The sequence below is a fragment of the Pyrgilauda ruficollis genome, unplaced genomic scaffold, assembly GCF_017590135.1.
Source record: "Pyrgilauda ruficollis isolate IOZ18807 unplaced genomic scaffold, ASM1759013v1 scaffold9, whole genome shotgun sequence".
In the NCBI taxonomy this organism is placed as follows: domain Eukaryota; kingdom Metazoa; phylum Chordata; class Aves; order Passeriformes; family Passeridae; genus Pyrgilauda; species Pyrgilauda ruficollis.
Window position 1 is genome coordinate 10,323,002 of NW_024531043.1, and position 26,152 is coordinate 10,349,153.

The 26,152-nt window shown below is 57.4% G+C and overlaps 1 protein-coding gene across 8 annotated transcripts; it reads right to left on the reverse strand.

Moving 5' to 3' along the window:
* Positions 1-399: 399 nt before the first annotated feature.
* SH2B3 (SH2B adaptor protein 3) lies at positions 400-26,146 on the reverse strand. Of its 8 annotated transcripts, none has more exons than XM_041489068.1 (8): positions 25,868-26,146; positions 17,120-17,902; positions 6,594-6,695; positions 6,248-6,339; positions 6,060-6,175; positions 5,649-5,863; positions 5,193-5,364; positions 400-4,568 (listed from the first exon to the last, which is right to left on the reverse strand). In XM_041489068.1, exons 2-8 carry the CDS (start codon positions 17,873-17,875, stop codon positions 4,273-4,275), a joined length of 1,749 nt encoding a protein of 582 aa, XP_041345002.1. In that variant the 5' UTR covers positions 17,876-17,902; positions 25,868-26,146; the 3' UTR covers positions 400-4,272. The 8 variants fall into 8 exon arrangements, with proteins under 8 accessions (XP_041345002.1, XP_041345000.1, XP_041344997.1 ...); XM_041489066.1 differs by lacking the exon at positions 25,868-26,146 and adding an exon at positions 24,064-25,807; XM_041489063.1 differs by lacking the exon at positions 25,868-26,146 and adding an exon at positions 19,452-20,383 and having other exon boundaries at positions 6,060-6,151.
* Positions 26,147-26,152: the final 6 nt, after the last annotated feature.

The following is a 26,152-nucleotide window of genomic DNA, read 5'->3' on the forward strand; positions in this document are numbered from 1 at the left end:
TTTGGGAATCCCAAATCCAGCCCAGTTTTCTAACAAGGTTTTGTGTCCAGGTGATTTTGTGTTCTGATCCCTCGCCTTGAGCTGCTCCGGACGGGGCTGGGAAAGGTCCCGGATGGGCCTTTAAGGTGATGGAAGTGTAAAAGTCAGTGGTGCTGCTGGAGAAGGGAAGGAAAGGTAAGAATTCCCTGGCAAAATGCCTTAAAAAGATGGAGAGACAAAGTTATCCCTGCTCCAAGTGCCGTGTCCTGACTGTCCTGTGTGGTGCAGGCATTGTCCCATGGGGATAAACCAGAGGATTTTCATGTCCAAGGGAGCATTCCTGCCTTTTAGCATCCAGAATCCACTAAAACAATGTCCAGGCACCTGGAGAGAATCAAACTGAAGACTACAAGTGAGAAACAAGTTCTAAAAACAGTTTATTAAGAGCAGATTTTTTTTTTTTAATATTATGGTAAAATTGCATTATTCAAGAATAAGTTACTTGTACAGTACATACAGAAACAATATATAGAAAAAAATTACTATACAAGAAGAACTTTTCTGTGCAGGTGAAAAGTAGAACTTTCAAATTAATACACTCCCAACAAAATTGTTGGCTTTAATCGTCCTGCTAAAGGCTGAGTTAGGGAATACAGAGTCACCTCCCTGCCTCTGGGAGCTGCTGGGGAATGTTGGGGCTGTTTGGATCAAAGCTAAAAGTTTGGAATGCTGGATGACACCGGGGTTTGGTGGTCCAGATGAGAAATGAGAAGCTTTGGCTTCTCCCTGGATCTTTTCCTAGAAGTTTCACCCCAAAATAGCTTCAATCCAAAGGGATGGGTGAGGAATTTTGGTGTCAGTGTTCGGTACCTGCTGGGCTGGGATCTGGAAGGGAGGGAGGGAGACATCCACTAATGCTTCATGTCAGGAGCTCCTTCACAGCCTGACACCCTTGGGGACACAAAGGCCACCAAGCAGGAGTGGCTGTCAGCAAACAGCAAGAGGAAGAGGAGGGGGAGGAATTCTGGCAGGACCCAAGTTTTGGATTGTGCCCTAAAACCAAGTCCCTGCTGTCACAGAGCAAAGGCACTGCCTGGTTTTCATTTTTATTGCTAAAAACTGTCCTGAGGAGCTGGATGAAATGGGGCTCCCCTTCCCCAGCCTCTCCTGGGGGAGGCCCTCGGGCAGGACTTCCAGCCCAGCTCCAAGAGCTGCTCCTGTGGCTCCTGGCTTCCTTGGGTGGGATCCAAACTCGTGTTCCACGTGCCCATCTCCAGGGCCAAGGCACAAACTGGTGCCTACACCTCACCAGGGGCCACCTGCCCTTGGCTTCCCCTCCTCCCAAAATCCCCACAAATGCCAGTAAAAGCCCACAGGGGCCGAAGAACAAAACCTGCCCAGCCCTGGGCTCTTCTCTCAAATCACAAGAATATAAAAAATCCTGCAAAATGCTTCTATTCCATAGGGTGGAATGGCTTAATGCTCTTTGCCCACTGCTATAGTGCAGAGGAGCGAGTACCTTAGGGCTGCAGTAACGTGCTGGCAGGAGCAGAGCTGTGCTCTGACCTGTGTCACCAGCCAGATGTTTTCTAGGAGAAATGGGATTTCAAACTCAGTTCCCCCTGGGAGTTTGGGAAATAGCCCAAAAATCCCCTCAGGTCCTGCTGCAGTGGATCTGAAATGAGGAACTGGTGGAGCTGGCAGGGCTGGACAGCCCTCAGCTGCCTGTGGGTGAGTTTGGGGATGGAATTAGCTATTAAATAATCAGAGGGACTCTCCCACTGGTGGGGAGAACAGTTCTCCCCCACTGGAGTTTGTTTGCATGGGGGAAGTGGCTGATAATGAACCCAACGTGTATTTTACTAATCAAGCACAGCAATTTCCATTTAAACTGCGGAGAACCCCCTTGTAATTAAACTGCAGGTTAAAAATACCACATGCACACGCATGTTTCAGTTCTGGCACTGCAACAATAAAGTCCTGGCGTGCCAAAACAACCCACCCCAGCAGCATCTGATTTATCTGGCAAGGATTTCTCTGGATTCATCTGGCAGGGGATGTGAATAGCGCTGCCTTTTCCCAGCCCATCCTTTCTTTGCAGATGTCGGGAGATTCGGGTGATTTCACCTCGCCTTTTGGGGGAAAACCCCTTTGAAAGCAACTCCCTGGAGCTCAGTGGGACTAAAACCAGCAACCTGAGCAAGATTTAGCACATCCCTGTGTTTTCCAAGGCTTTGGGAAGCGGGCAGCAAGCGAGGAAAGGAAACAACAACTCGCGCTGTGCTGTCCCCCCTTCCCTTCCCCATCCCTATAAATGCAAGAGCACGGGGAGTTATTTATGAGCCTCGGAGGGAGCTGCCTTGCCTGGCACAAGCCAGCCCTGGGGATGTGCTCCTGCCTCTGGCTGCAGCCTTTGTGCTGCTCCAGGGAGGAGAATGGGATGCGGATACAGCTGAGGAGCCCAGCGAGGACAGGGCTGGCTTTGTTCCTCCGAGAGCCTCTCCGGGGCTGGCAGTGCTGCAGGACCAGTGCAATTTGCTCTTAATGCTCCAGTTTCAGGCACAAGTGTAGAGAAAGCAGGGGGAAAAAAAAGCCTTTGCCTGCTCTAAACGCACAAAGCCCAGGAGAGAGCAAGAGCAAGCAATGGGGAGGCACAAAAGGAAAACCTAAATGGTTTCTTCAGTTGATGGTTCCCGTTTGTCTCAGCCTCATACTCAGATTTATAAACCCAGATTTGCTCTCATGGCTGCTTCCTGGGCTGTTTGGCCCCAGATATTTTGGCCTTGCCCTTCAGCTCCTGACCTTGTCTCCTTGGACTTTGTGCTCACCCAGAACCTGCAAAGCCTGTCCTAGAGGCTGGGTTTTTGTGGAATTCCCTAACTCAGCCCAACGAGGCTTTGTGTTTGCTGGTTTTCAAATTAATTGCTAAATGTTAATGCTCCTGAGGGCTCCCACCTGTATTGCAATTTCAAGGAAAATAGAAATAAAAATGCTTTCTGTAAGGCAATCTCAAGGCAAGTTTTGCATCCGAAATCCCAGGGAAGGCTGTGCTGGGAAATCTGGAAGTTGAATACTGTGAACATCCCCTCCTGTGTGGCGCAACGGCTCCAGCCCTTCCTCTTTCCTAAAATAAAGGCAGCTTCTCAGAAGTGCTTCCTCTCTCACGGCTGCCCCAGGCAGGTGAAGCAGCCCAGGGGGCTCAGGAACAGCAGCAGAGTTTGGGGACAGCTGGGGGTCAGGGGATGATGAGACCCAGGGATTTGGGACCCCACATTTGTTCCCCAGGGACCCCCATCGCCTGCAAGAGGCTGTTGTGGAGATCAAAATGCCACCAAGCTCCTGGTGACACGGTGTTTTGGGGGCAAAAAGGCAAGCAAGAGTATGGGGGCTCTTTAAGGGGAAAACTGACTTTAGATTTGTGCCTAAAATCACTGGGATAAAACGGTTCCATCACTGGGATAAAACGGTTCCATCACCAGGATAAAAACCCATTCACCGCAGGGATAAAAAGCCTCCATCACCGGGATAGAACGCATCCATCACCAGGATACAAAGGGATAAACCCCTCCCTCACCAGCAGGAGAGGTTTGTGTCAGTCTCTGTGTTAGTTCTCAGCTGGTGCCATGGCTAAGGATGGAGCAATTAGTGTTCAGTCTCAATCAGCCGGGAGAGCGGGATGAGGATCCCTCTGCCTGGCGCAGGGAGTGACCACGGCTGTGCTGGGTTAAAAAGGAAAAGCAGGAAAAAGCCAGTTTTTGCCTTAGCTAAAAAAAAAAAAAAAAAGCCCAAACCCTGCTCACCACCTCTTGTGGGAGCTCAGCTCAGTCGGGCTCTGCTGGTGGGTTCAGCAGCCAGGGCAGGAGGATGAGGCCTGGAGCAGCAACTTGGCAGTGAATTTATAATCATTCTTTCCTTGTTATCCTGGGGTTTTTTTTAACTTCCTCTAATTCCGTGGGTGTAACACAAGCCCCTGGTTCCTTGGCTGGGCTCTGTCATGTCAGGACAGGCAGGACACCGGGCCCGGCGCAGGCACGAGCGGCGTTGTGTAAACAGTAACGAGAAAGCTTCGATAAAAACAACAAAAAAACAACAATAAGAGGCCCTTTAACAGGCCAACGAGAGGGAGCACACCCGTACAGGAGTGAAAAATTACCCCCTTCCTTGCAAAAAAATACAACAATAATCCCTAACCAGAAGGAAGAAACAGGTACATTCTTTCTCTCGATGGATCCCCCAGAAGGTCTCCAGGATTTCTCCACCCGAAAGTGCATCCCAGTGCCGGCGCCGTGCTGGTCAGAGTGGCGTGTACTGGTTGTCGATGGCACGGACGTGGCCCCGGCCCGGTGCCTCCACCTCATAGTCCGAGTCGCGGGGCCGGGGCGCGGTGGCCGCGGTGGCCCTGGCCGGGCGCAGGCTCTGCGCCAGCTCGGCCGGCGGCGGCACCAGGTGGAAGATCTGCTCCGCTGGGGGACCCCCGGGGGGCTCGTCGGGGTTGTGAGGGCAGGAGGAGCTGGTGGGGATGAGGCCGAACTCGGGGCTCCAGCCTGGAAAGGGCAGCGGGAGGGGGACCGTGGTGCTGGAGCCGGGAGCTGCGGGCAGAGAGGGGAGATGCTGGTCAGGGGGATGCTCCTGTCACCCCTCTCTGGGGGTACATCCCATGACCCCCCCGCAGACGGTGGCTGGGAGCAGCTTCTCCTTTCTCAGAAAGGGAAGTTGGGAGCTTGGCAGTCACCTTTTGTGCCACTGCCCCGAGGCTTCCTCTTCCCCACTCCAGGAGCAGCCAAAGGGCCCAGCTCTGGCCAGCACCGGGGCACCCCACACCCAGGCTGGGCAGCTCCATCCCTGCATCCCAGGGGAACATCCCCCTTCCTGAGCACCTTGTGTCCCACGGGAACATCCCCCTTCCCTTCCCAACACCTTGTGTCCCATGGGAACATAACCCCTTCCCTTCCCAACACCTTGTGTCCCACGGGAACATAACCCCTTCCCAAGCACCTTGTATTCCACGGGAACATCCCCCTTCCTGAGCACCTTGTGTCCCACGGGAACATCCCCCTTCCCTTCCCAACACCTTGTGTCCCACGGGAACATAACCCCTTCCCGAGCACCTTGTATTCCACGGGAACATCTCCCTTCCTGCACACCTTGTGTCCCATGGGAACACCCCCTTCCCTTCCCTTCCCTTCCCTTCCCTTCCCTTCCCTTCCCAGCACCTTGTGCCTGGGGCAGGACGACGACGTAGCTGGAGAGCCGCACGTCGCAGGCGGTGCCGCACTCCAGCGGGATGGGGTAGCGGTGGAAGTGCTGCAGCATCTCCACGATGGAGGAGAAGCGGAGGTGCTGGACCCGGCACTGGCCCCGCTCCGTCAGCGCCAGCCGCAGGTGCTGCGGAGAGGAGCAGGGACCTGTTACCCTCCCTCCACTCCCTCCTGGAGGACACGGTGGGGATATTTGGGACGGGGGACACTAATGGCTTTAGCACCACGTGCTGCATCCCCCCCGCCTGTGGCTCCCTGGGGATTTTGCCGCCTGGGAGAAGGGCACCAGCACACTGCAAGCATCGGGGCAGAGAGCAGGAGGGCACCTCCCTGGTGAGACGGGGGCTGTCCTGCAGCAGGGGCTGTCCCTGTGAGATTCCCCTCCCCATCCCAGCCCTGTCCCGCAGGTACCTTCGCTCTGCCCTGGAAGTTGAAGGTGAGCACGTACTCGCCGCGGCGCGTCTCGCTCTGCCGCACCAGGAACACGCCGTGGCCCTCCAGCCCCCCCAGCTGCACCAGCTGAGCCGCCTTCACTCGGGAGATGGGCCCGTGGAACCAGGGGCAGGAGGAGAGGAACTGCTCCATCTTCGGCCCCGCCGCCTCCCCCGGGCCCCCCGGAGTCGCCCCTGCCAGGCACAGGGATGAGTGTCCCTTGGAAGTGACCCTGGGAAATGTCCCTGCCCATCGCCCCCGTCCCCTCCCCTCTCTGTCCCCTCCTCGTGCCATTTGGGGAAGGCCAATCAGCCCAGCCATGGCAGGATGTGGTGACCCCCCGGTGAGGGATACTCTGTCCCCAGGGTCCCCTGGGTGTCCCCAGCTCACCTTGGCTGACAGGGTCGGTGCTGCTGGCAGGGCTGGCGGCTGTAGGGTCGGGGTGTCGGCACGTCAGGAGCTCAGAGTCACCTGTGTCAGACCTGCTGGGGACAGGAGAAGCCAGGCTGAGTGCTGGCAGTGGGGACACAGAGCCACTGTCCCCACCCCGGGGCTCAGGGACACCCAGCAGCGCTTACCCCCTGCGCACACACTCCCGGATCTCGGCCGTCCAGCAGCTGAGCTGCTGCTCATCCCCTGCCTCAAACAGGATGTCGGTGGCATTGGTGACCTAGGGGACATCAGAGAGGGACATGAGGTCTTCAGAGAGAGAGAGAGAGAGATGTGCATCCCCCACCCACCCACACTTGGGACCCCAGCAGGGACAGCGCATCCCCCACCCTGCACTCCACATCCCCCTGTGCATCCCCTCCCGGGATGGGAAGAGGAACTGAAATTTGGCACAGGAGCTTTTGGGAGCCACACGCGCCCCAGAGGGTGGGAAAGGCCTCGGGGGTGGCTGCAGACCCTTTCGGCAGGTCCCACCTTGAGGACAAAGGTGTGGAGGTTATCGGGCATCTCGAGGCGTGTGCACCTCCGCACCTCCTGCACGGCGGAGCAGGCGACGAGCAGCTTCGGCTTGGAGCCCTGTGAGGGGGAACACAGAGCCTGAGCTGAGCCCCAACTCCCCCACACCCCAAAACACCGCCCCACACCCCAAAACACTGCCCCACACCATACTGCTCTGCTCAGCCCAGGAGCCACCCGAGGCACAGCAAGAAAACACCTGGCTCTGCAGGGAAATACCCCAGCAACAAGGAAATACCCTGTGTGGTGAGGAAATACCCCTTTGTGGCAAGGAAATACCCCCCACGGCACTGCCCAGTCACTGTCAGGGCACCCCAGAGGGGCTGGGCGACATCCAGACCCATCTCAGGGGTCCCAAGGACCCTGCAGTGGAGGGATGGGTGGAGGAGAGGGGGAGAAGGGGGTTCCCAGCATGGCAGCACCAGGGATGTGGCACCGATGGGGAAATTGGGGTGCAGGCAGGGAACATCCTGCTCGTGGCTGCGAGGGTCAGTGGCCTGCCAAGAGCTCCCCAGCGGGTTTGGCACTGACACAGGCATGTGACAAAATGCTGAGCAAACACTTCCACAAAGGCTAAAATATCCCTGTGGCAGCTTTCGGTTCCTCAGGAGGCTGCAGCACGTGGCACAGGATCTGGGGTGCCAGGGGGGAAAAAAAATCACTGAAATGGGCAAAAATTCACTAAATTGGGCCAAAAAAATCACCCAATGGTGCTGAGTGATGGAGCCAAGGCTCTGTGCTCAGCCCCACAGCCAGAGCCATTCCATGCATCCTGGCAAAGCCCAGGCAGTGCCACCACGTGCCAGGCCCGTTCATCCCCCTGCACCAGGCTTGCTGCACAACATTCTGGGCTGGCTGTGATTCACACAGTGGCTTCATCATCCCACGGGATGCTGGTTCCAGTGTCCCTCTTCACTCACACTGTCCCTACACAGCGACAGTGTCCCGACACCCTGGGCTGTGGCGCTTCACCCCACAACAGCAACCGCCAACCAGACTGCCCAAATTCTGCCCAGAGCTTGTGATACTCACAGCAAACCCACCCCCAGCATGTCCCCAACCACCTGTATGACACTGAGAACGTCCCCAGCGGACACTTCCTCGGTCACCCAACCACACCATCTTTAGCTGTGCATTTTTTTTTTTTTTCTTTTTTTCCATCCCCCCTCCTCCCTCCCTGCCTGCCTCAGCCGAGCACTCGGTGTTCTCTGGGGCCGGAAACGCAGCGCGAGAGGGATCAGCCCTTATCAGCTCTGAGCTGCACCGAGAAGAAAGTTCTTAGAAGTCGCTCGTGTACGGCGTCATGCACAGGGCTGGTGACACCGCGGTGGCTCCGGCAGCCCCGGGCCCGCTGGTGACAGTGATTGCAGCTGTGCTGTGCTGCAATCACTGTCACCGGGCTGCCGTGAGGCGCCGCGCCGGCGCCGGGGCTTTGATCCCGAAGGAATTTGATTTTCCTGCCACCTTTGGAACGCGACCGTGCCCTGTTCAAAGTCCTGTGTGGAGAAGGTGAAAGGATCTCTCGTCCTGGCCACTTTCCCACACGGGAGTTGTGACGTCCAGCGTGACCCTGAGCGGGTTTTATCAACACCCCAACCACAGCGCTGGGGTCGGCTTCTCCGGAAACGGGGAAATTCCAGGAAAAGGGAGTTCGGCGAAGCCCCCTGCGTCTCTCGGCGTGGAGAGCGCAGCTGGTGCGTGAAGGGAGAAGGAAATGATGCAGCACAGAGATAGGGTGCCTGAAAAACCAGGCTGGCTTCGGGGAAGTGCCTACCACAGGCACGGTGCCCCCGCTGCTGGGGCGCCGCACCTGACCGCAAGATGCCCTGCTCGATGCGGCCGGTACCGGGAAAGGGAGTTCTCAGTAACCAAAAGTGCACACTCAACACGCCAAGGGTTCACCCACGGGCTCCTTCTCGGCAAGAGGAGCCCCAGCAGCACTGCAGGGATGGGTAATGCCCGCTGCTGCCCGGCTCTGTGTGCTCAGGATGCTCAGGATGGGGTGGAGTGTTTAGGATGGTACAGGCGTTGCTCTGGCTCAGCCCAAACCCCACCAGCTTCCACATGGAGATTCGCCCCACTGAATCTCCAGCAAGGATATTTGGGGTTGATGGCGTTTTTCACAGCAAAGCTCCTCCCAGCTGGCCCACCTGTGCCAGGAACACTCTCCCCAGGAAGCTGCAAGCTGCTGCCATAAGGAGCACGTCCTGTCTGGATGCTCAGGGGACACTGAGGCTGCTGGCGGAGCTTTTCCCACTCAGATGAGGAGCATGGTGGCTCTCCAAGAACGAGAGTGGCATGATGATGACAGTGGCGGCAGTGGCTTGGTGATGATGGCAGTGATGAGGGTGGAGGCCTGGCAGTGGTGGCACAGCAGTGACAGCAGGGTCATGGTGACAGTGGCAGTGGCATCACGATGATGACGGTGGCACGGTGATGACGGCAGTGGCGTGGTGATGATGGCATTGTCACAGTGACGATGGCAGTGGCTGGGCCATCAGGCCAAGTTCATGCAGAGCAAATCCTTCGAGAGCACCAGGAGCTGCCCCCGGCCCCTCCATGCTCCTGGGGTTTCCCCATGCCAGCTCTCGCTTCCACTCTGAGTCACCACGGGAGGTGGGGAAGTGCCTGAGCCCTTGTGCAAGGTCCCCAACGGATATGGGCGAGATTTGTCACTTCTTGTAAATCACTGTGGCCCTTACGCAAGGGACAAACCTCAGCCAAGCTGCAGTTCCAGGCCTGGCTTGGCCTGGCTGTGCTGGATGGACACAAAACCATATCCTGTGTCTGCAGCCCTGGGGGAAGCTGTGAGGTTTTCCAGGAGCATGGATACACACAGCTCCTCTCCAGGGAATGCTGGGTGAACTGTGTGGGAAACATCTCCTGGTGTCAGGGCAGGACAGGGAGAGGCAGCGTGGCCCTGCAGGGCTGTGAGGGCTCCAAGGGTCCTGCTGGAGAGTCAAAGTGTCTGCTGGAGCAGCCATCATCCTCAGGAGTTTGCACCAAGGGTAATCCCAGACTTCATCCTCAGGGATTTTGTGTGGCAGGAAATCCCACAGGTGGTTTCCCTTGGGAGTTTCACCATCGTTAAACCCAGTGCTCATCCTTGAGGACATTGCACCATAGATAATCCCAAAATGTGTCCTCAGGGATCTGCACCACGGCTAATCCTGGTGTTCATCCTCAAGGATCTGCACCACAACCACTCCAGCTATTCATCCTCAGGGATCTGCACCATGGCTAACCCTGGTGTTCATCCTCAGGGATCTGCAGCTGACTAATCCTTCTCTCCAGCAGCTAATCCCAGTGCTCCAGAGGAGTTGACAGCACAGTTAATTCCAGTGCTCTTCCTCAGGTGTTTGCACAACAGTTCATCCCAAGAGGAGAGGTCCACCCTGGACAGCCCCTGCCAATGCTGGTTTTGGGGACAGGGACTGGAATCCCACTGCTGCAGGAACCCCTAGCTCAGCTCAGCTCCCCCTGACCCCGGGATGACACATTCCCAAAACATTCCTGCCTCTCTGCAGGTGCAGACCACTCAACTGGAGACCTCCTGACAGCAGCAAGCACCATCCTGGGCTCCATTCTGGGTTCGGGGAACTGGAGCCTGGAGGTTCCCCGACTCTCAAAGAGGAACACAGGAGGTGATTCCCGCTGCTGTGCCAGCCCAACATCCCCCACCCCTCCCAGAAAACCCTCTCTGCCCACGGCAAAGCCCCGCCAGCATCCTCCACCCGGCACACAAAGGCGTCTCCAGGACACCCTGTCTCCGAGCATCCCGCGGGCCGTGGCGGGGGCCGGAGCTGTCCCCGAGGGGAGCGTGCCCAGCGGTGACAAGAGGCACCGTTGTGCCGGCCTGAAGCGCTGCCTCGGGGGCCACAAAGGTCCCTCTGTTCCCGCCGCGGGCGGCTGCGAGCGCCGGCGAACGGCCACGGGAGAAAACACAGCCCCGACCCCGGAGCCCCCTGAGCCCCGATTTCCTTCCAAATTAATCCCGGGTGCTGCAAAACAGCACCCCAAGAGCCGCGGGGTGGGATTTGGGGGGTCCAGGAATCGCCACCCGTGCCTGGAGCTGGTGGTTTCTCTGTTCTTTGATCATCCTCCCTCCTCTGAATGAGCCAACATTCCCAAACTCCCCAAACCTCTGCAAAACACCAAAAACCTTTCAACGACCCCCAAAACCCTGCAAACACCCCAAAACCCCACAAAGCCCCCAAAATCCCACAAAGCCCCCCCAAACCCTGCAAAGCCCCCCAAAACCAGCCACTCCAGCAGCTCACAGCAGGGCTGAGGGTAATGGGGGCTGTAAACAAGATCTGTAAACAGTCAGCTTTCAGCAGACCCTTGATTTTTTTTAATTTTTTTTTAAAATTTATTTTATGCCAGATTCGGTTCCAGCGTGGGCTGCTTTAATAATTTCCTGGAATAAATAACGAGCATGGAAAGTAAACAAGGTGTCTGCGTGCAAGTGGGAGCTGCTGCAGCCAGGACTGAGTCACCCCAAACCCCAGCCCCACAGGAATGAGGGGGTCCAGCACAGAGTCTGCAGGCTCCCCATAGTCCCTGGGGTGTCCTGGGATTTTTCCCAAGGTTTTGCATCACCCAGGATGATGGAAAAGGTTCAAAAGGCCACGTGGGAGCATTCAATCCCACTGGATGGGTATTTTCATTCCTGCCCCTTGCCCGGGGCTGGAGGAAGTGAGTTTGCCCAAAATGCTCATTTTTAACACAATCCCAAAATGACATTGAACATCACAGAGCCCATCACAGACACCGGAGTTGGGACCTGCCTGGTGGGAAGGAGCAGGGTCCACCCCAGCTGAGCCCCCACCAGGGCTGGGATGAATCCTTGAATCCTTCCAGACCCCGCGCTGCCTGCGCAGGCTCTCATAAATATTTACCTTTGAAAGAAGCAGCTCTCAGCCTCGAAACAACCACATCCTGGGCCGTGAAAAGAGAGAGAGAGAGAAAAAAAAAAAAAAAAAAGAAGAAAAAGGGGGAAAAAAGAGAGACAACCACCCAAAAAACCCCACTAGGCATTTCACATCAGCTGTGGGGACCCAGCACCCACAGCTCTTCTCAAGCAATGCATTCCCTGAGTACTTTCCCAGTCCTTTTTCCTGTGGTTTGCCCAATATCTCCATTTTTTGCCCGCTTCTCAGCTGGCATGTGGTGCTTTCCACCCCGAGCAGCTCTGCAGCATCCCTGTGAGTGACGCTCTGATAAGCAGGGTGGGCACAGCAGTAGGAAAACATCCCCAGGAAGGGCAGATTTTAAAGGATGGGGTTAAAAGGATGGACTCCTTCAGAGGCCAAAACCCCAGAGTTCAGTGAGGCAGATATTGGGGTCCAACCTGCACCCTTCCCCTCACACCCAGGCCCTGACAAGCCCCATCCCAGCAACAGTTTCCAAAATAAGAAACTCTGCTCTTCAGCAATTAACTCCGGGGCTGTGGTTACGCTGCTAAAAGTGTTTTTTCCGTGCATGACCAAGGATGGAAAAAGTTGTGGTTAATAAATGACAAATAACCTTTGTCTCCTCGCCCTCCCTCCCACCCCCCTCGATACCCAAAAACAGAGCCGGGGGGGAGGGGGAAGAGAGCAAAAGTCACCACCAAAATCTCACAAAGCCCTGAGGCCGCCCAGCCCCGGTGCCTTCGAAGAACAGAGAGAGCAGCGAGGGATGCGCCCGCCCTGCCCCGGGGAGAGGCTGCCCGAGGCTTTTGGGGCAGCTCCAGGTGCCTTCAGGGGAGGTTTTGCCTCTCCCAAGGGATTTGAAGGACACCCAAACCCCTCTAGGGTCATGACAGCAGTTTTCCCAGCTCCTGGCTGTGTGGTCTTTGGGGTTGCCAGGAGAGGGATGCGATCCTTGAGGATGCTGGGAGCGGGATCACAGAACCGCAGAATAACGTGGGTTGGAAGGGACCTTCAAAGGCCACCCAGTCCAAGACCTCTGCAATAAGCAGGGACACCAACCAGATCGGGATGCAGCCCCTGGAAATGCCAAAAAAGGGATGCAGTCCCTGGGAATGCCAGGAGAGGGATGCTGGGAGCAGGATGTTTGGAGAGGGATCATAGAAGAACAGAATAGTTTGGGTTGGAAAGGATCTTGAAAAGTCAACGAGTCCAAACCCCTGCAGGGAGCAGGGACATCTTCGGCTGCATCAGGACAGGATGCAGCCCATGGAGATGCCAGGAGAGGGATGAAGTCCCTGGGAATGCCAGGAGAAGGATGCCATGAATGGGATGCAGCTCACGGAGATGCCAGGAGAAGGATACCAAGAGAGGGATGAAGTCCCTGGGAATGCCAGGAGAAGGATGCCAGGAGAGGGATGTGGTCCCTTGGGGATCCAGATTGACACAAACCTGCCCTTTCCTGGAGCAGGGATGGGATGATGGGACAGCGAGGTGCTTCCCATCACTGGCACAACTCTTCTCAAGGTGTTCCAGGGAGGAAAATTCCCCCTCCACCACTGTCCTTCCTTTACTGGGTCACTCAGGCCACCTTTGAGCAGCTTCAGGAGGAGCAGGGATAGGGAATGGGGACCAAAACACTGGGATGTGCCCCATCCCATGTCTGACCAGCTGCCACTCACAGCCCCAAGCACCAAAAATCGGGGACAGGAACCTGCTGGCTCAGGAGGTGGCAGTTCTCAGAAACCAGATTCAGGTGAAAGGTGTAAAAAAAGAAAAAAAAATTTAAAAAAAAAAAGAGAGGAAAAAAAAAAAAGGAAGTCAAAGCAGCCTCACACTGAGCAGAGATAAAAATGCTGCTCCTCCCGTGGCTTCAGCAAAGATGTTTGAGCTGTGGCAGAGGCTCCAAGGCTTTCTCCGGAAGGAGCCTTCCCGGCCAGTCCCGGCGTGCCATCAATTTGTGGGACGCACTGGATTTCATTAAAATGCTATAAAGAAAGCAGCACAAATGCAAATCCCATTTCCCTTCCCCTTCCTGTAAAAACATCTGGTCAACAGAAACGGCTCGGGACATTTCCGCTGCGAATCACGGCTTTCATGGAGTTTGGGATTTGGCCATATAAGAGGTATTTGGGGTTGGGGCTCAGCTGGGGAAAGGGGCAGCCCCAAATGGTTTCAAGTGGTTGAAATTTATGAAGGTGGAGAGACCTCAGAGGTACCCAGTCCTGAAGGTTGTATGGGATTAAATGGTGTGGGAGAGGAGAAAACACTTAATGCTTCCAAGGAAATCAGGGAGGACTGGTGAGCATTGCCCTCATAACAGACATCAGAGAATCCACCTGGGTGCAACTCCAGGACCATGCCCAGGTTTTCCTATGGCACATATAAATATATATTTAAAAAATTTTTTAAAATATACATATATAGAATATATAATATATTTTTATATAGCCATATGTAATATATATAATATATATTTTATATATAGCCATATATACATATATATAAAATATATTTTCATATATAGCCATATATACATATATATTATATATATTTTATATATAGCCCTATACATATTTATATACACACATATATATATTCTTTGATAGACAGAGCCATATATACAAGCACTACAGGTATTCCCATATCCCTCTATTCCAGCTCCTCCTCCACACAGCATCATCACCTCACTCTGCCCTCCAGAATGTCCCCAGGGTGGCACTGCCCCCAATCCTGTGCCCTGCAGCCAGGCAGTGACCCTCTCCCAGGAGAGATCCCATCATCCCCAAATCCCTCCATCATTTTTCCAGTGCTCGAGGGAGGAGGGAGCGATGCCAAAGCCAAGCCAGCTGTGGCTGTGAGCACGGCAAGGGGAGCTGCTCCCTCTCCCAAAATCCTCATCTCTACTCTGGCACACGCCTGGGCAGGGGGTGCCCACTCCAGGCAGTGCCATTGGTATTGCCACATTCTCCAGCACAGCTCCCTGACCCTTCACCCAGCACAGCCACCCAAGCAGTAAATGGGATCAGGGCTCTTCAAAGCCCCCACTCCCTTTGATGCCAGGGATTAAGCTCAGAGGCCTCATTGGAGCACCAGGAGAAAGGGGGGAAAATGAAATAAAAGCTGCCAAAAGCAGCAGGACCCCCCTCCTTTCTCCACACACCTGCCTTTTCCAAGGTCACTCCAAGGGGAGGGATATTTGGGGGCTTGGCTTGGTGCTGTAAAGCCCTGAGGCTGAGATGAAATTTCAATTGCATCCTATTATTTACAGGGTGGAAAGGGGGAAGAAAGAGGAGGAAGGGGGAAGGAAGAGGAGGAAGGGGGAAGGAAGAGGAGGAAGGGGGAAGGGTGTTTCCAGGCAGACCCTGAGGGTAACCAACCTCACAATCCACAGATCAGTTGGGGTTGAAAAATTCCAAGAACTGATTTTACGGTTGCTTATTTAAAACCATCAATTTTCTATGGTGATCAACACCATCCTCAAATCAGGAACAGACCCATGAGATGGGGAAAAGGCGGTGGCAAAGCCCTGGGAGCATCCTGGAGCTGGAGGATGGAAAGGAGGAGGCTCCTCACAGCCATTCCCAGGGGGCTGTTGAGTGTTATTTAGTTATTTTAAAGGAAAATAACCCCCCAACAAACTGCTCTGTTCTCACTGCTCCGTGGTTTGCCCCGTGCTGGGTTTGGGCAGTGGGAGCCACCAGCACCGTGGGGGATTTTCCACCACCCCCGGAATTCAACCGCAGTTACTGGGAAAGGGTCAGGATTGATTGTGCTGTAAAGGAGACAGGAGCTGGCCCTGGCCCAGGGAATTGGAAAGGAAGGAACCGCCCTGAGAATATTTGCACAGGAAGCAATTTAATCCAGAGACTTGCAAAATCCAGCAAGGAACATCCCCCACTTCCGCAGGTCTGGCTGAGAAACCCCCTGCTCGGGGCTCTGGGGTCTCCAGCCTCGTGGGGATGTGGAGCACCAGGAAATTTCCATCCCATGGAGACTGCAAGGAATAATGCTCAGAGCACTGGGGGAACTTGGTCAGTGTCTTGTTTGAAGTGTCTCCCACCCCTGGGTCAAAGCTGGGCAGGGAATGTGGGGAGAGGAAGAATGTGCTGGGCTTGCTTCCCAAGGGGGAGGGAAACAAAGAAAGAAAAAGGGAGAAAATGAAAAAAAAAAAAAAGGGGGAATAGGGAGAAAAAGATGGGGGTAGTAAAAAAAAAGGGGGGGATTGAAAAAAGAAAAGGGGAAGTGAAAAAAGAAAAAGGAGGAAGAAAAAAAAGAGGGAAGAAAAAAGAAAAAGGGATTTAAAAAAAGAATAAGAGATTAAAAAAAAAGAAAAAGGGGGGAAAAGGGAGAAAAGGGGTGAGGGAAGGAAAAAAGGCAGTGCTATCCAGCTGCTGGAGCACCCTCCAAGTGCCCCAGAGTGCCTCTGACCTCCCTGTGCCCCAGGATGGGGACACACACTCCCACGGGGACAAACAACTGCAACCCTTGACATGACGGAGCAAAACCAGCTTTTACTTTCAGATGTTACAATTTTGATGTTGTTTCTTTTTTCAAATATTTAATATTGGAGTCGTTTGACGGAAATAGCAGGAATTCAGCCAGCTGCTCCCTGACCCTGCTGCCCTGAAGGCAGGGACAAGGCTCCAGCTCTACCGGAGGTTTCCTCCTTCCAAAGCACAAGTTTGTCATCAAAGTTATACGAGAACAAAAAAGAAAAAAAAAAATAAAATAAAAAAAAAAAAAGAAAATTCATCCCATCACGCCTGTGCAAGTCCTGCCATGTGGAGGAACTGTCTTTTTACAGATTGAACACCCCAACTCCCCCCACATCACTCCCCACTCCCTCACATCCTGCATCATCTCCACTCCAGCCACGTCCCAGCACCACGGGAGCTCCCTGCAGCAGCTGAGAGCTGAACTTCCAGTCACAAAACTCCTTACAAAAACTAAAACTATGGGTCCCACTGGGAGCAGAGAAAGGCACAGAGCCTAATTCCTTTTTCCCTTTCCTCTCCCAGCTTGCCCAGGCGAGCAGATCTCAGGCTGCTAAAGCCACAGCACAGGGGACAGGGTGAATTTGGGGTTCATCAGACTGGGTTGCCCCACACCTTGGTGGAATGAGGCTGGGATGAGTGGGATGGAGGCCACCAGCCTCACTCTTCAGCTCAGAAGGCAGGCACTGTGCTCCCAGCTGGAAAACCCAGCTCTGGAGTCCCAGCAGGCAGAAATGCAGTGACACATTGACCGACTGCAGCAACAAGCACACCTTGGTCTCAGCATCTCTCACTCCCCAGACAAGACCCACAGGGGTGGCTTTGTCTCCTTCTCAGAGGCATTAAATAACACGGCCCAGCCTCATGTGGCTGCAGCAGAGGGAGAGCAGTGGCAGAGCAAACCCATCCGGGCCCCTCATGGTGAGAAACCCTCGTGGTGAGAAACCCTCGTGGTGCTGGCTGCACCGTGGCCCTGCTCCTCCCTGTGGGATGCTCTGGCGTCTGGGCATCATCCCTAAATGAGGGACCCGCAGCATCACTGGCTGGAACAGGCAAAAGGGTGGCAGCTCCTTACCTTGGGCGGGTCGAAGAGCTCCAGCACGAATTCCTCGGCGTCGGGCGGCCCCGCTCGCCGCAGCACCAGGCGGCAGCGCTGCCAGCGCGTCCCGCTGTCCAGGGAATTCTCATCCAGCAGCCCGTACTTGAGCAGCCCCTCCTTGCGCACCTCGGGGGGCTGCTCCCGCGACAGCCCCCACGGTAGGATGCGCTTCCCCAGTCCCGGCTTGAGAGCCGCCTCCGCCGCCTCCCCATCGCCATCCCCGGGGAGCGCGTCCGAGGAGCGGCGTCGGAAGAGGCTGCGCCAGCTCCTGCGCAGCTGGCTGAGCGAGAAGGGCCTCCGCGCCGGCCCCGCCAGCTCCTCCGAGCTCCAGGACTTGCGTAGTCCAGAGGGAGCAGCCTCGGGGGCTCGGACGGGCTGCTCGGGGCGGGCACCGGGCTCCGCCTCGGCTTTGGTGGCCACCGTGCCCAGGGAAGCGTCGGTGTGCCGCCGGTGCGTGTCCCGGTAATCCCGCGCCGGGCCGGCGGGCAGGATGCGGAGCTGGTTCATGGCGATGCCCTCCTTCACCTCGTGGCAGAAGTACTGCTGGAAGAGGTCGGTGAACTGCACCGAGAAGTTCTCGGCGGCCAGGAGGTCATGGTGCGGGTGCTCGGTGGCGAAGCGCAGGTAGTGCCGCGCCAGCTCCTTGGCGGTGCTGATGGCGTGCAGCTCGCAGAACTCATGCCAGCCCCGAGGATGCGCTGGCGTGCCGGCCGGCAGCGAGTGCCCATTCATTGCCGAGGCTCCAGCGAGGCGGCCGCGCTGCAAGACAGAGCACACGGGTGGTGAGGGCAGCCCCAGGGTCCCCATGTATCCCCCACCCCGGCAACTCCTGGCTGGAGTGGCCATACCCCACTCGGAATGTGCATCCTCAAGGCCTGGGGAACACTGTGGTCAATCGGGTCCCACTCTAAGCTGCCTCATTCCCATGGATACGCTAGAAATGGCCAGGGGACAGCTGCTTCCCAGCGAGCAGCACGGCATGTGACCAGCAGTGGCCACGCTGGACCCCGAGCCCGCAGCCCCGCCGCAGCTCCTTTACACGCCCGTCCCCACCTGGCTGGGCCGTGCCTCAGTTTCCCCACCTGCGCGGTGGGGAGCGGGCAGGTCGCGGCGCGGGGCGTCTGCGCGGCTTCCTGCCAGCACAGCTGCCTGCAGCTGCCCGCCGCCCGCGGGGACGCCTGGCCCGGCCACATCCGCTCGGCTCCTGCCAAGGCTCCGCAGCGCCGATGGGTTTCCCTCCAGGGACCGATTTCAACGGAGTTGATAAAACTGGAACGGGGGCGGGAGGGGAGGAAGCAACATGAAAAGCTGCAGAAATCCAGGGATGGAGCTGCCTCGCTGCCAGATCCTCCCGGCCCCAGCGGCCTGAGAAGAGGCCGGGACTGCCCGGGGTGAGCGCGCTTTCCTGAGGGGATGCTCTGCCGCCTGCGGCACCGAGGAGCTGCCGGGCTCTGGCAAACCACACCGTATCTGTGCCCCCGGCAGATTTCACTGCGAAGCCAATCTGGCAGCACCGTGGCTGGCGTGCAGCCGGCCCGGCGTGCCCGGCTGAGCCGGCAGTGGTGCTCCCCAGGGCCGGCCCCGCTGCTCACCAGCGAACCTCGTGCCCGCCCGGGGCACTTATCGGGGCCGTGCACTCCGCTCAGGAAGGAAACATCGGCCAACCCACCCGGATCCTGCCGCGCCGGCACAGGCGCTGCCGCCTCCCCGAAACTCCAGCAGCAGCACCCCGGCTGCTGGGAGGGGAGGAAAAGCGGATTGCGTTCGTCAGGGGGAGGAAAAATTACAAAAAAAAAAAAAAAAAAAAACGACACAAAAACCCTGAGGGGCCAGGAGGAAGCGAGAGGGCGATGAGGAACGTGCGGGCACAGGGGATCGTGTTTGCAACCGGGGCGGCGATAACGCCGGGAAGCGGGGCTCTATCTCTGCCCACCCGCTGCCCTGCCGAGCACGTCCCGCGAAGGTTGCAGGCGAGGGGAGATGTTATCTGCCCCCCGCCAGCCTCGCCTTCTCAGAAGAGCCGCCCAAAACCCGGGGCCGTCCGGCGCCCCGGCAGTGCGGGGCATGCGCCCGCCGCAGCCCGGCCGAATCCCCCAGCTGGGCCCCGTCTATCAGCGCCGCCAGCCTGCCCGTGACTCAGCATCCTCCGCAGCGCTCCCGCTTCCTCCCGGCACCCGGGAATCGCCGCCGCACCACCCACGCCGCCGGCACGCTCGGAGGGATGCTCCCGCAAAACGCGGAGGGAAGCGAGGCGCTCGTGCGGACGGCTCCGCAGGCAGGTGCGAGATTCCCAGGGTAGGGAATTCACCTTCCAAGATTTCAGGCTCGCTTTGTACCAGCTTCGGGAGAGGTTTGTGGCACGGGAAAAGCCGGGCTTCGTCTGTGCCACGCGGTGGGAAGCAGCCGAAGGCCGTCTCCAGTAGCAACGTGCTTTTCCAACCCGACGATGGGAAATACTCCCCAGCGCTTCCTCCTCCCAGCACTGGCACGATGCCGACCTCACTGCTTCTGCCTGGCACACTTCCCACATGGAAAGAGCTATCCCGGGTGAATCCATGCTGGAGTTACCACAGCAGCCTCCTGCTCCTCTGCTTAGCCCCAGGTTTCAGTGGCAACATCCACAGGGATGCGAGTTCCTGCTGCTGGGTGAGCTTCCCCCTGCTCCAGCCTGCTGTGTTCCACAAAGCTGGAATCCAGCAGCCAGTGGCTTTAAGGCAGAATTGACATTTTATTCCTCATACGTTCCCGTGAGGAGCTCCTGGCCATCCTGCAGGTCAGACAAAGGACTTCTGATGGCTTCAATTTGCTCTGAGTGGAGAATCCAGCCCATCCTTGGACACATCATGGACTAGTTGGGACTGGGGGGCTTCCATCCCTGCCGGCTGCTGGAAGAGCTGTACGTCACCAAGCCCGCCCCACCTCGGGGCTGTTTGTGGGTGCTGAGGTTGTTTTGGGGTGCTGAGGTTGTTTTGGGGTGCTGGGCCAGGAACTCGAGGAAGAGCAGGACGGGACGGACCGGGCGCGGTGGCTTTGATGCGGGCTGGGACAGCGAGCTGGGGCTTGTGCAGGATCCAGCCCTGCAGCCCAGCCACCCCCAGGAGCTTCCCTTAAACTCTTGCCCAACCTGAGCGCTGCTGCGGCAGCAGTGCCAGCACCGACTGGGACGGGAATCTGCGCCTGGATCCAGCAATGGGTTATTTGTCCCAGTAAATGCATTTGTTGTTTAATTGCAGCCAGAGGAGCTGGCAGCACCAAGCAGTGCCAGGGCAGTGCTGGGAGCCAGCGCCCAATCCTGCCACCCGCTCCCAGGGGATGAGCATTCAGAGCCAGCTGGCCTCACCACGGAGGAGCTGCCGGATCCAACTCGCCACCTTCCCATCTCCCAGGGGTGTGGAGGTCACCCTCCAGCACCCAGCACCACAAATCCAGCCTCGAGGGGAAGCGTGAGGGAGCAGAGCCCACGTGGCCGTGCCCTGTGCCCAGCCCTGCTCACACGCTGTGCATGTGCAGCACCACCAACCCGAAAATGAAACCGGCCCCACTCGCTGCCAGTTCCACGGCAGGAAAATGCACGCCAGTGACGTGAATAGGAAATGTGATTGATGCGCCAGCTCTCCCAGAAATAACTGTTCCCAACTGGAGGAGAAGAGTCCAGAGGCATTTGCAGCTCCCTTTATAAGCACAGGAATATTCAAAACTCATCCCAAGGACTATTTTCAGGAGAAGCGAGGGGCTGGGAGACGCCCTGGCCGGCCCCGCAGCTCCCCACTTCCTGAGTGGCAGAAATACAAAGTTCCCACAATCCCAAGAGCGGGAACATTGTTCCTTCCCAGGATGTCCTCCATGAAAAGAGCTATTCTGAGCCGGCTGCAGCCTTTCTTGGCATGGCCCCGCAGCCGCTCCGAGGCGGCTATAAAAGGCCAGGTTACAATGAACGGCACTTTTCAATGGAACTGCATCTGGCACGGCGATTTTGGGGGGATGCAGGTCCCTGGAGGGGGGATCAGGGGGATGCAGGTCCCTGGGGGATCCAGCCAGCCACAGGTGGGCTTGCAGGGGCTGGGTGATGCAGAACCTCCCCGCAGGATGGGGATGGTGCAGCCCCGCTCTGCATCCTGATCCCTCAGAGACGGCGGGTGCTGGAAGAACATCTGGATGCACCCCTGGATTGAGGGGGACAAGCAGGGTGCTGCAGCCATTTGGGGGTGGGCATGGAGATGCTGCCACTCAGGAAGGCAGGAGGGGTTGGTGCAGGGGGTAGGTGGGGAAAGGTCTGGTTGCAGCCTCGGGATGTGGGATACACCCACGTATTTACAGCACCACTATAAAACAGCCAAAGCCAGTGCCAGCACAATCCACAGCAGAAACTGCCCAGCATTGTCCTCCTCTTCCCTCTGGGGCAGCTCCCTGTGATGGTGAGGATTCTCTGGGTCTCAGAAAGGGTGATGGCACAGCACCATCACTCCCTGTGACCCTCTAGCTGTTTCCACACAAGCTGGAGAATCCCACGGGGTCTCAGGAGTTTCCCTCTCTCTCTTTTGGCTGAACCAAACCAGCAAGTTAAAAAGTAAGAAAGGAGAAGGACAGAAAGATTCCCCCAATTCCACACGTGTAGGAAATCAGTTTAAAAGCCAGTGTGGGAAGGCAGATTTTACCCTCATTCTCCCCCTTTCTCACAGGACATACACACTCTTCTCATTTCACCTCCTGGCACTATACAGCTTTCTATATTAAAGACCCAAACTGGCCTTAATTTACAGCTCTGTATGGACTGAGCAGCACCACAGAGCTCTGGGGATGTGGGTGATGTTACAGCACTTCAAATCCGAGGAAAGTTCACCTGTTTGGCTTTCCCTGACCACTCCAACAGGACAGACAGGATAGAGAAAACCCAAACCCATCTCAGGTCAAATCCAAGCTCCACGCTGGCTCGGCCCACAGCAACTCACCAGCACAAACAGCTGTGGCCAGCCCAGCTCCCCAAAAACCCTGAGCCTGCCCCCACACCGTGGCGTCTGGCACCTTGCAGCCTGGTTTACACCATCACACTCTCCTACACCCACTGCCTGCGGGGAAAAGCCCGGCAGTGGGGTGGCCTCTTTCGACAGGGCTTGTTTTGTTGCATGAAATGAATCGCTGCGGTGTAGGCGTGGGAGAAACGGGGTGCGGGGAGCGCTCCCGGGGGAGCGGCTGCCCGGGGGTCCCTGGGGACAGCAGGCAGCAGCTGAGCTCCCAGCCAGCCTGGCTCGCCGCAGCAGCCCCCCAGGGATTGCTGGATTTGGCCCTTTCTCCTTGCCGAGCTGCGGCAGCACCACAAACCCCACCAGCGATGAGCGCTTGCACTTTCACTTTGTGTCACCCACTGGGATTTGTCACGACACCTTCACGGTGCCCATCAGTGCCATGGGTGTGTGGGTGGGGAGGATTTGCTCTGGCAGAGGATGGAAGATCCCTCAAAAGCCACTGGCACTTGCACCCCAACCTCACCAACACAGCACAGGGTGCTGGCAGACCTGCAGCCCTGTGGGCTCTGGTGAAACCAAACCAGATCTTACCAGAGGCAATAAATATATAAAAGTGAGAGAAAATAGAAGCTTTGGGGAGGAGAAAATGCAAAGGGATGAGCCTCTCCTGCTCCGAGAAAAAGTTAAAAAGAAATCCAAAGCATTGTTCTAGTCCCAAACAAGTCAAAGTGAAACCTGCCACTAATTCCATAGGCCTTTAAACACCAATCCTGTTTCCTGCCAGCAAATCCAAGTGCAGTGAGGACATGCAGGAGCTGGCAGCGCCAAGTCCCTGCACAGGCCACCTCTTCCTCTGGCTGCAGCCCCACAGAGTCCCCAGGCCACCAGCCCACAACTCCAGCACATCTTGAATCAATTTACAACAATATCGAAATCGCAGCTCAGTAACTCATCCTGGTTTCCTTGACAGTAAATCCCAGCCCGGGCTGCAATGACAGTGTCACTGCCATGAGCCAGCGGGTCCAGGCTCTCCGTGGGTGACCCTGATGGGGTTTGGCACAGGCAGGACTGGGCACACTGGCAGGGCATGGGAAGGCTGTGGGGATGCTGACCGCTGGTGCATCGGCCTCGTGCTCCGAGCCCCTGCCAAGCCACGGGGCCAACAAAGTCTGCAGGGAGCAGAGAGTCAGAGGAGCTGCTTGGCAGGCTCCAGGTGGCAGCTCTGCTTGGCACTCACAGCGGGCACGGGGGCAGAGGCAAGGCATGGCCCCCTCGGGCAGCGCAGGGCCCCAAGACATGGGGCAGGTGGGCATCACCCCATCGGTCCTGCACCCTCCCAGAGGGGTCACCCCCACGGCAGGGGCTGCAGGGGTCCGGGGGGAGGCAGAGGAGAGGGGCAAGGCTGGTTCCCTGCATGCTGCTCCCCCGGCTCTGGGATCTCCAAAATACGGATGCTGGGAAACGGGGGAAGTCAAGGGATCCCAAAGGAAGGGGTGCTCTGGGGTCCCGTGCTGCTAGAAGGACAGGGGTGCCCAGGATGGGGGCACCCACAGAGGAACAGAGCCCTAGAACAGGGAGTGCCCATGAGGAAAACGGGACCACGGGCAAGCAGTCCCTGGAAAGAGGCAGCCCGAGGAAAGGGCAGGGACAAGGCTGTGCCGCACAGAAATGGGCTGAGGGGGACGGGGCTGCTGTCCGAGGGCTGGCAGAGGAAGGGGCTCACTACTCCGGAACGGGAGCACCGGAGTTCCCCGGGTGAGAGAATCCAGCCCGGGGCTCCCGGGGGCTGCACAGGAGGAGCGGCCGCCTCGCTGCTTCCTCCCGCCGCTACTTTCGCTTTGCAGCGGCCGCTTCCCGGGGCCGCCCGTCCCGTCCCGGTCCAGCCCTGCCCGTCCCGGTCCGGTCCAGCCCAGCCCAGCCCAGCCCGTCCCGGTACCGCCGCGCCGTCGCGGTTACCTGCAGGAGAAGGCGTCCGGCTGCCGCTCGCCCATGATGGAGCGGCGGAACGCCCGGGACGGGGCGGGCGGGACGGGGCGCACGGCTCAGCTCGGCACGGCACGGCACGGCACGGCTCAGGCAGGAAACCGGGGCAGGCGGCTCCGCATTTCCGCCGGGCGGAGGCGCGGGGCGCGGACCCCGGCCCCGGACGGGTTATGTAAAGCGGAGCGGCGCGGCCGGGGGCGGAGGCTACGCGGAGGCGGAGCGGAGGGGCCGCCCCGTCCGTCCGTCCGCCTGCCTGACTGTCCCTATGTGTGTGTGTCTGTCCGTCTGTCCGTCCGCCTGACTGTCCCTCTATGTGTGTGTCTGTCCGTCCGTCCGCCCGCCTGACTGTCCCTATGTGTGTGTGTCTGTCCGTCCGTCCGCTCGGGCCCCGCCGGCGGCTCCGCGGGTGCGCCCGGCTCCGCGCAGCTCCGCGCCGCCCCTCCCTGCTTCTGCCTTTATCTTATCGCATCCGCGCCCGCGGAGCCAGCGGCACAAACAGCCCGGCCGAGCTCCCGGGGTGGATTTATTTTTAATTTTGACGCATATGTATTTTTGTGACTTTTGGAATGTTTTCTCCGTGGATTTGGGGGTGTCCGCCACAGCCCCCCGGGAGTCGGGAGGGAGCCCGAGCGTGGGGCTCTTGGAGGCTTGGAAAGAAAATGCCCCCTTTTCTGTTCCTGCTCGGCCACGTCTTCCCCCAGCTCCGCGGGCTGGGACCCAAGGGACCTGTGCGGTGGCAGCAGTGGGCCAGATGCCGTCTCAAACCCTGTTTCTCATAATTTTCCAAATTATCTTGTGGCAAAAGGCAGCGCAGGCTGCTGCCCACGTCCAGCCAGACCGGATCAGGACACAGGGCCCAGAGTTGTCCCACACCGTGGGCGAGGGCTTCAGCCGTGACAGAGCGGTCACAGTGTCCCTGGATCCCGAGCAGGACTGGGGACTGCAGTGGGTGGGCACGGGTCAGGCTCAGCCATCCTGGTGCCATCTCATCCCAAGGGAGCAGGGGCCCCACAGCAAAACCACAGCCACCCACTCTGCCATGGGAAATGGAGCAAAAATAAACTTCCACGGCACCTTTTTCCAGTAAAGGGCAGGACTGTGGTCTGTAGTGTCACATCTGGCCCATTGACATCCCCCACTTGTGTTACTGGTTGTGCCAAGAGCTCCTACAAAGCCGTGTCTGGAATGGCAGCAGTGGCAGGGACAGAGGAACAGAGCCCCACGCAGAGGCCACTCACACTGGGCAGGAAAAAGTCACGGCAGAGCAGCCGTGGTGGTGCCCAGGGTCTGGTGCCCACCCAGCATGCCAAGCCAAGGAAGCCCAGGGATGTGGCAGCTGGGATTTCACACACTCCACACAATGGATTTGTGGGTGTTGGGAAGGTGGAAGCTGCAGGAATTTGCCCTTGGAGAGTGGGCTAGGGACACACTGAGCCATTTGTGAACATCTGTGTGTCACCCCCCGTGGGGTCCGTCCTCAGTGGTGCTTTAAACACACCTCAGTTTTTCACCCCATCCATTCCCAATCCACCCTCCAGGGAAGAAACGAAAGAAATGCAAACTCCCTGCTGGAGCTGCGCCACCCCTGGACCACAGCCGGTTTGGACACAGCCCTGCTGCCCTTCTGCAGCCTCAGCAACCCCCCCGGATCAGATCTGAGCCATAACCCTGCAGCCCCTCGGTCATTGCCAGGGATCCAGGTGACTCCGCATCCAATCAGCCCTTCCCAAACCCCACAAGGAAGTGGATGGGAGCAGCTGACATGATAAAATCTTACCTTGAAATCTGCTTTTTAATTCCTCCTGCCGTTGCTTTATGCATAATTGCACCTTCTGGCTCTTTTCCTGAGGACGGAGGAGCGGCCGGCGGATCCGGGTGCCTGCCCCCCTTCCCGCGGGCGGCTGTCCCAGCTCCCAGCGATCGCACTTTTCTTTATCAGCTTCATCTATGTCAGAAGCGCCCTCTCAGCGTCCTCAGCCCCAATGGCCTGAGATTTCTCTTTTGTTTTGCTTCCTGTATGGATTTTCTCAGTCCCCAACTGCTAATTCACTACCCCCGACTT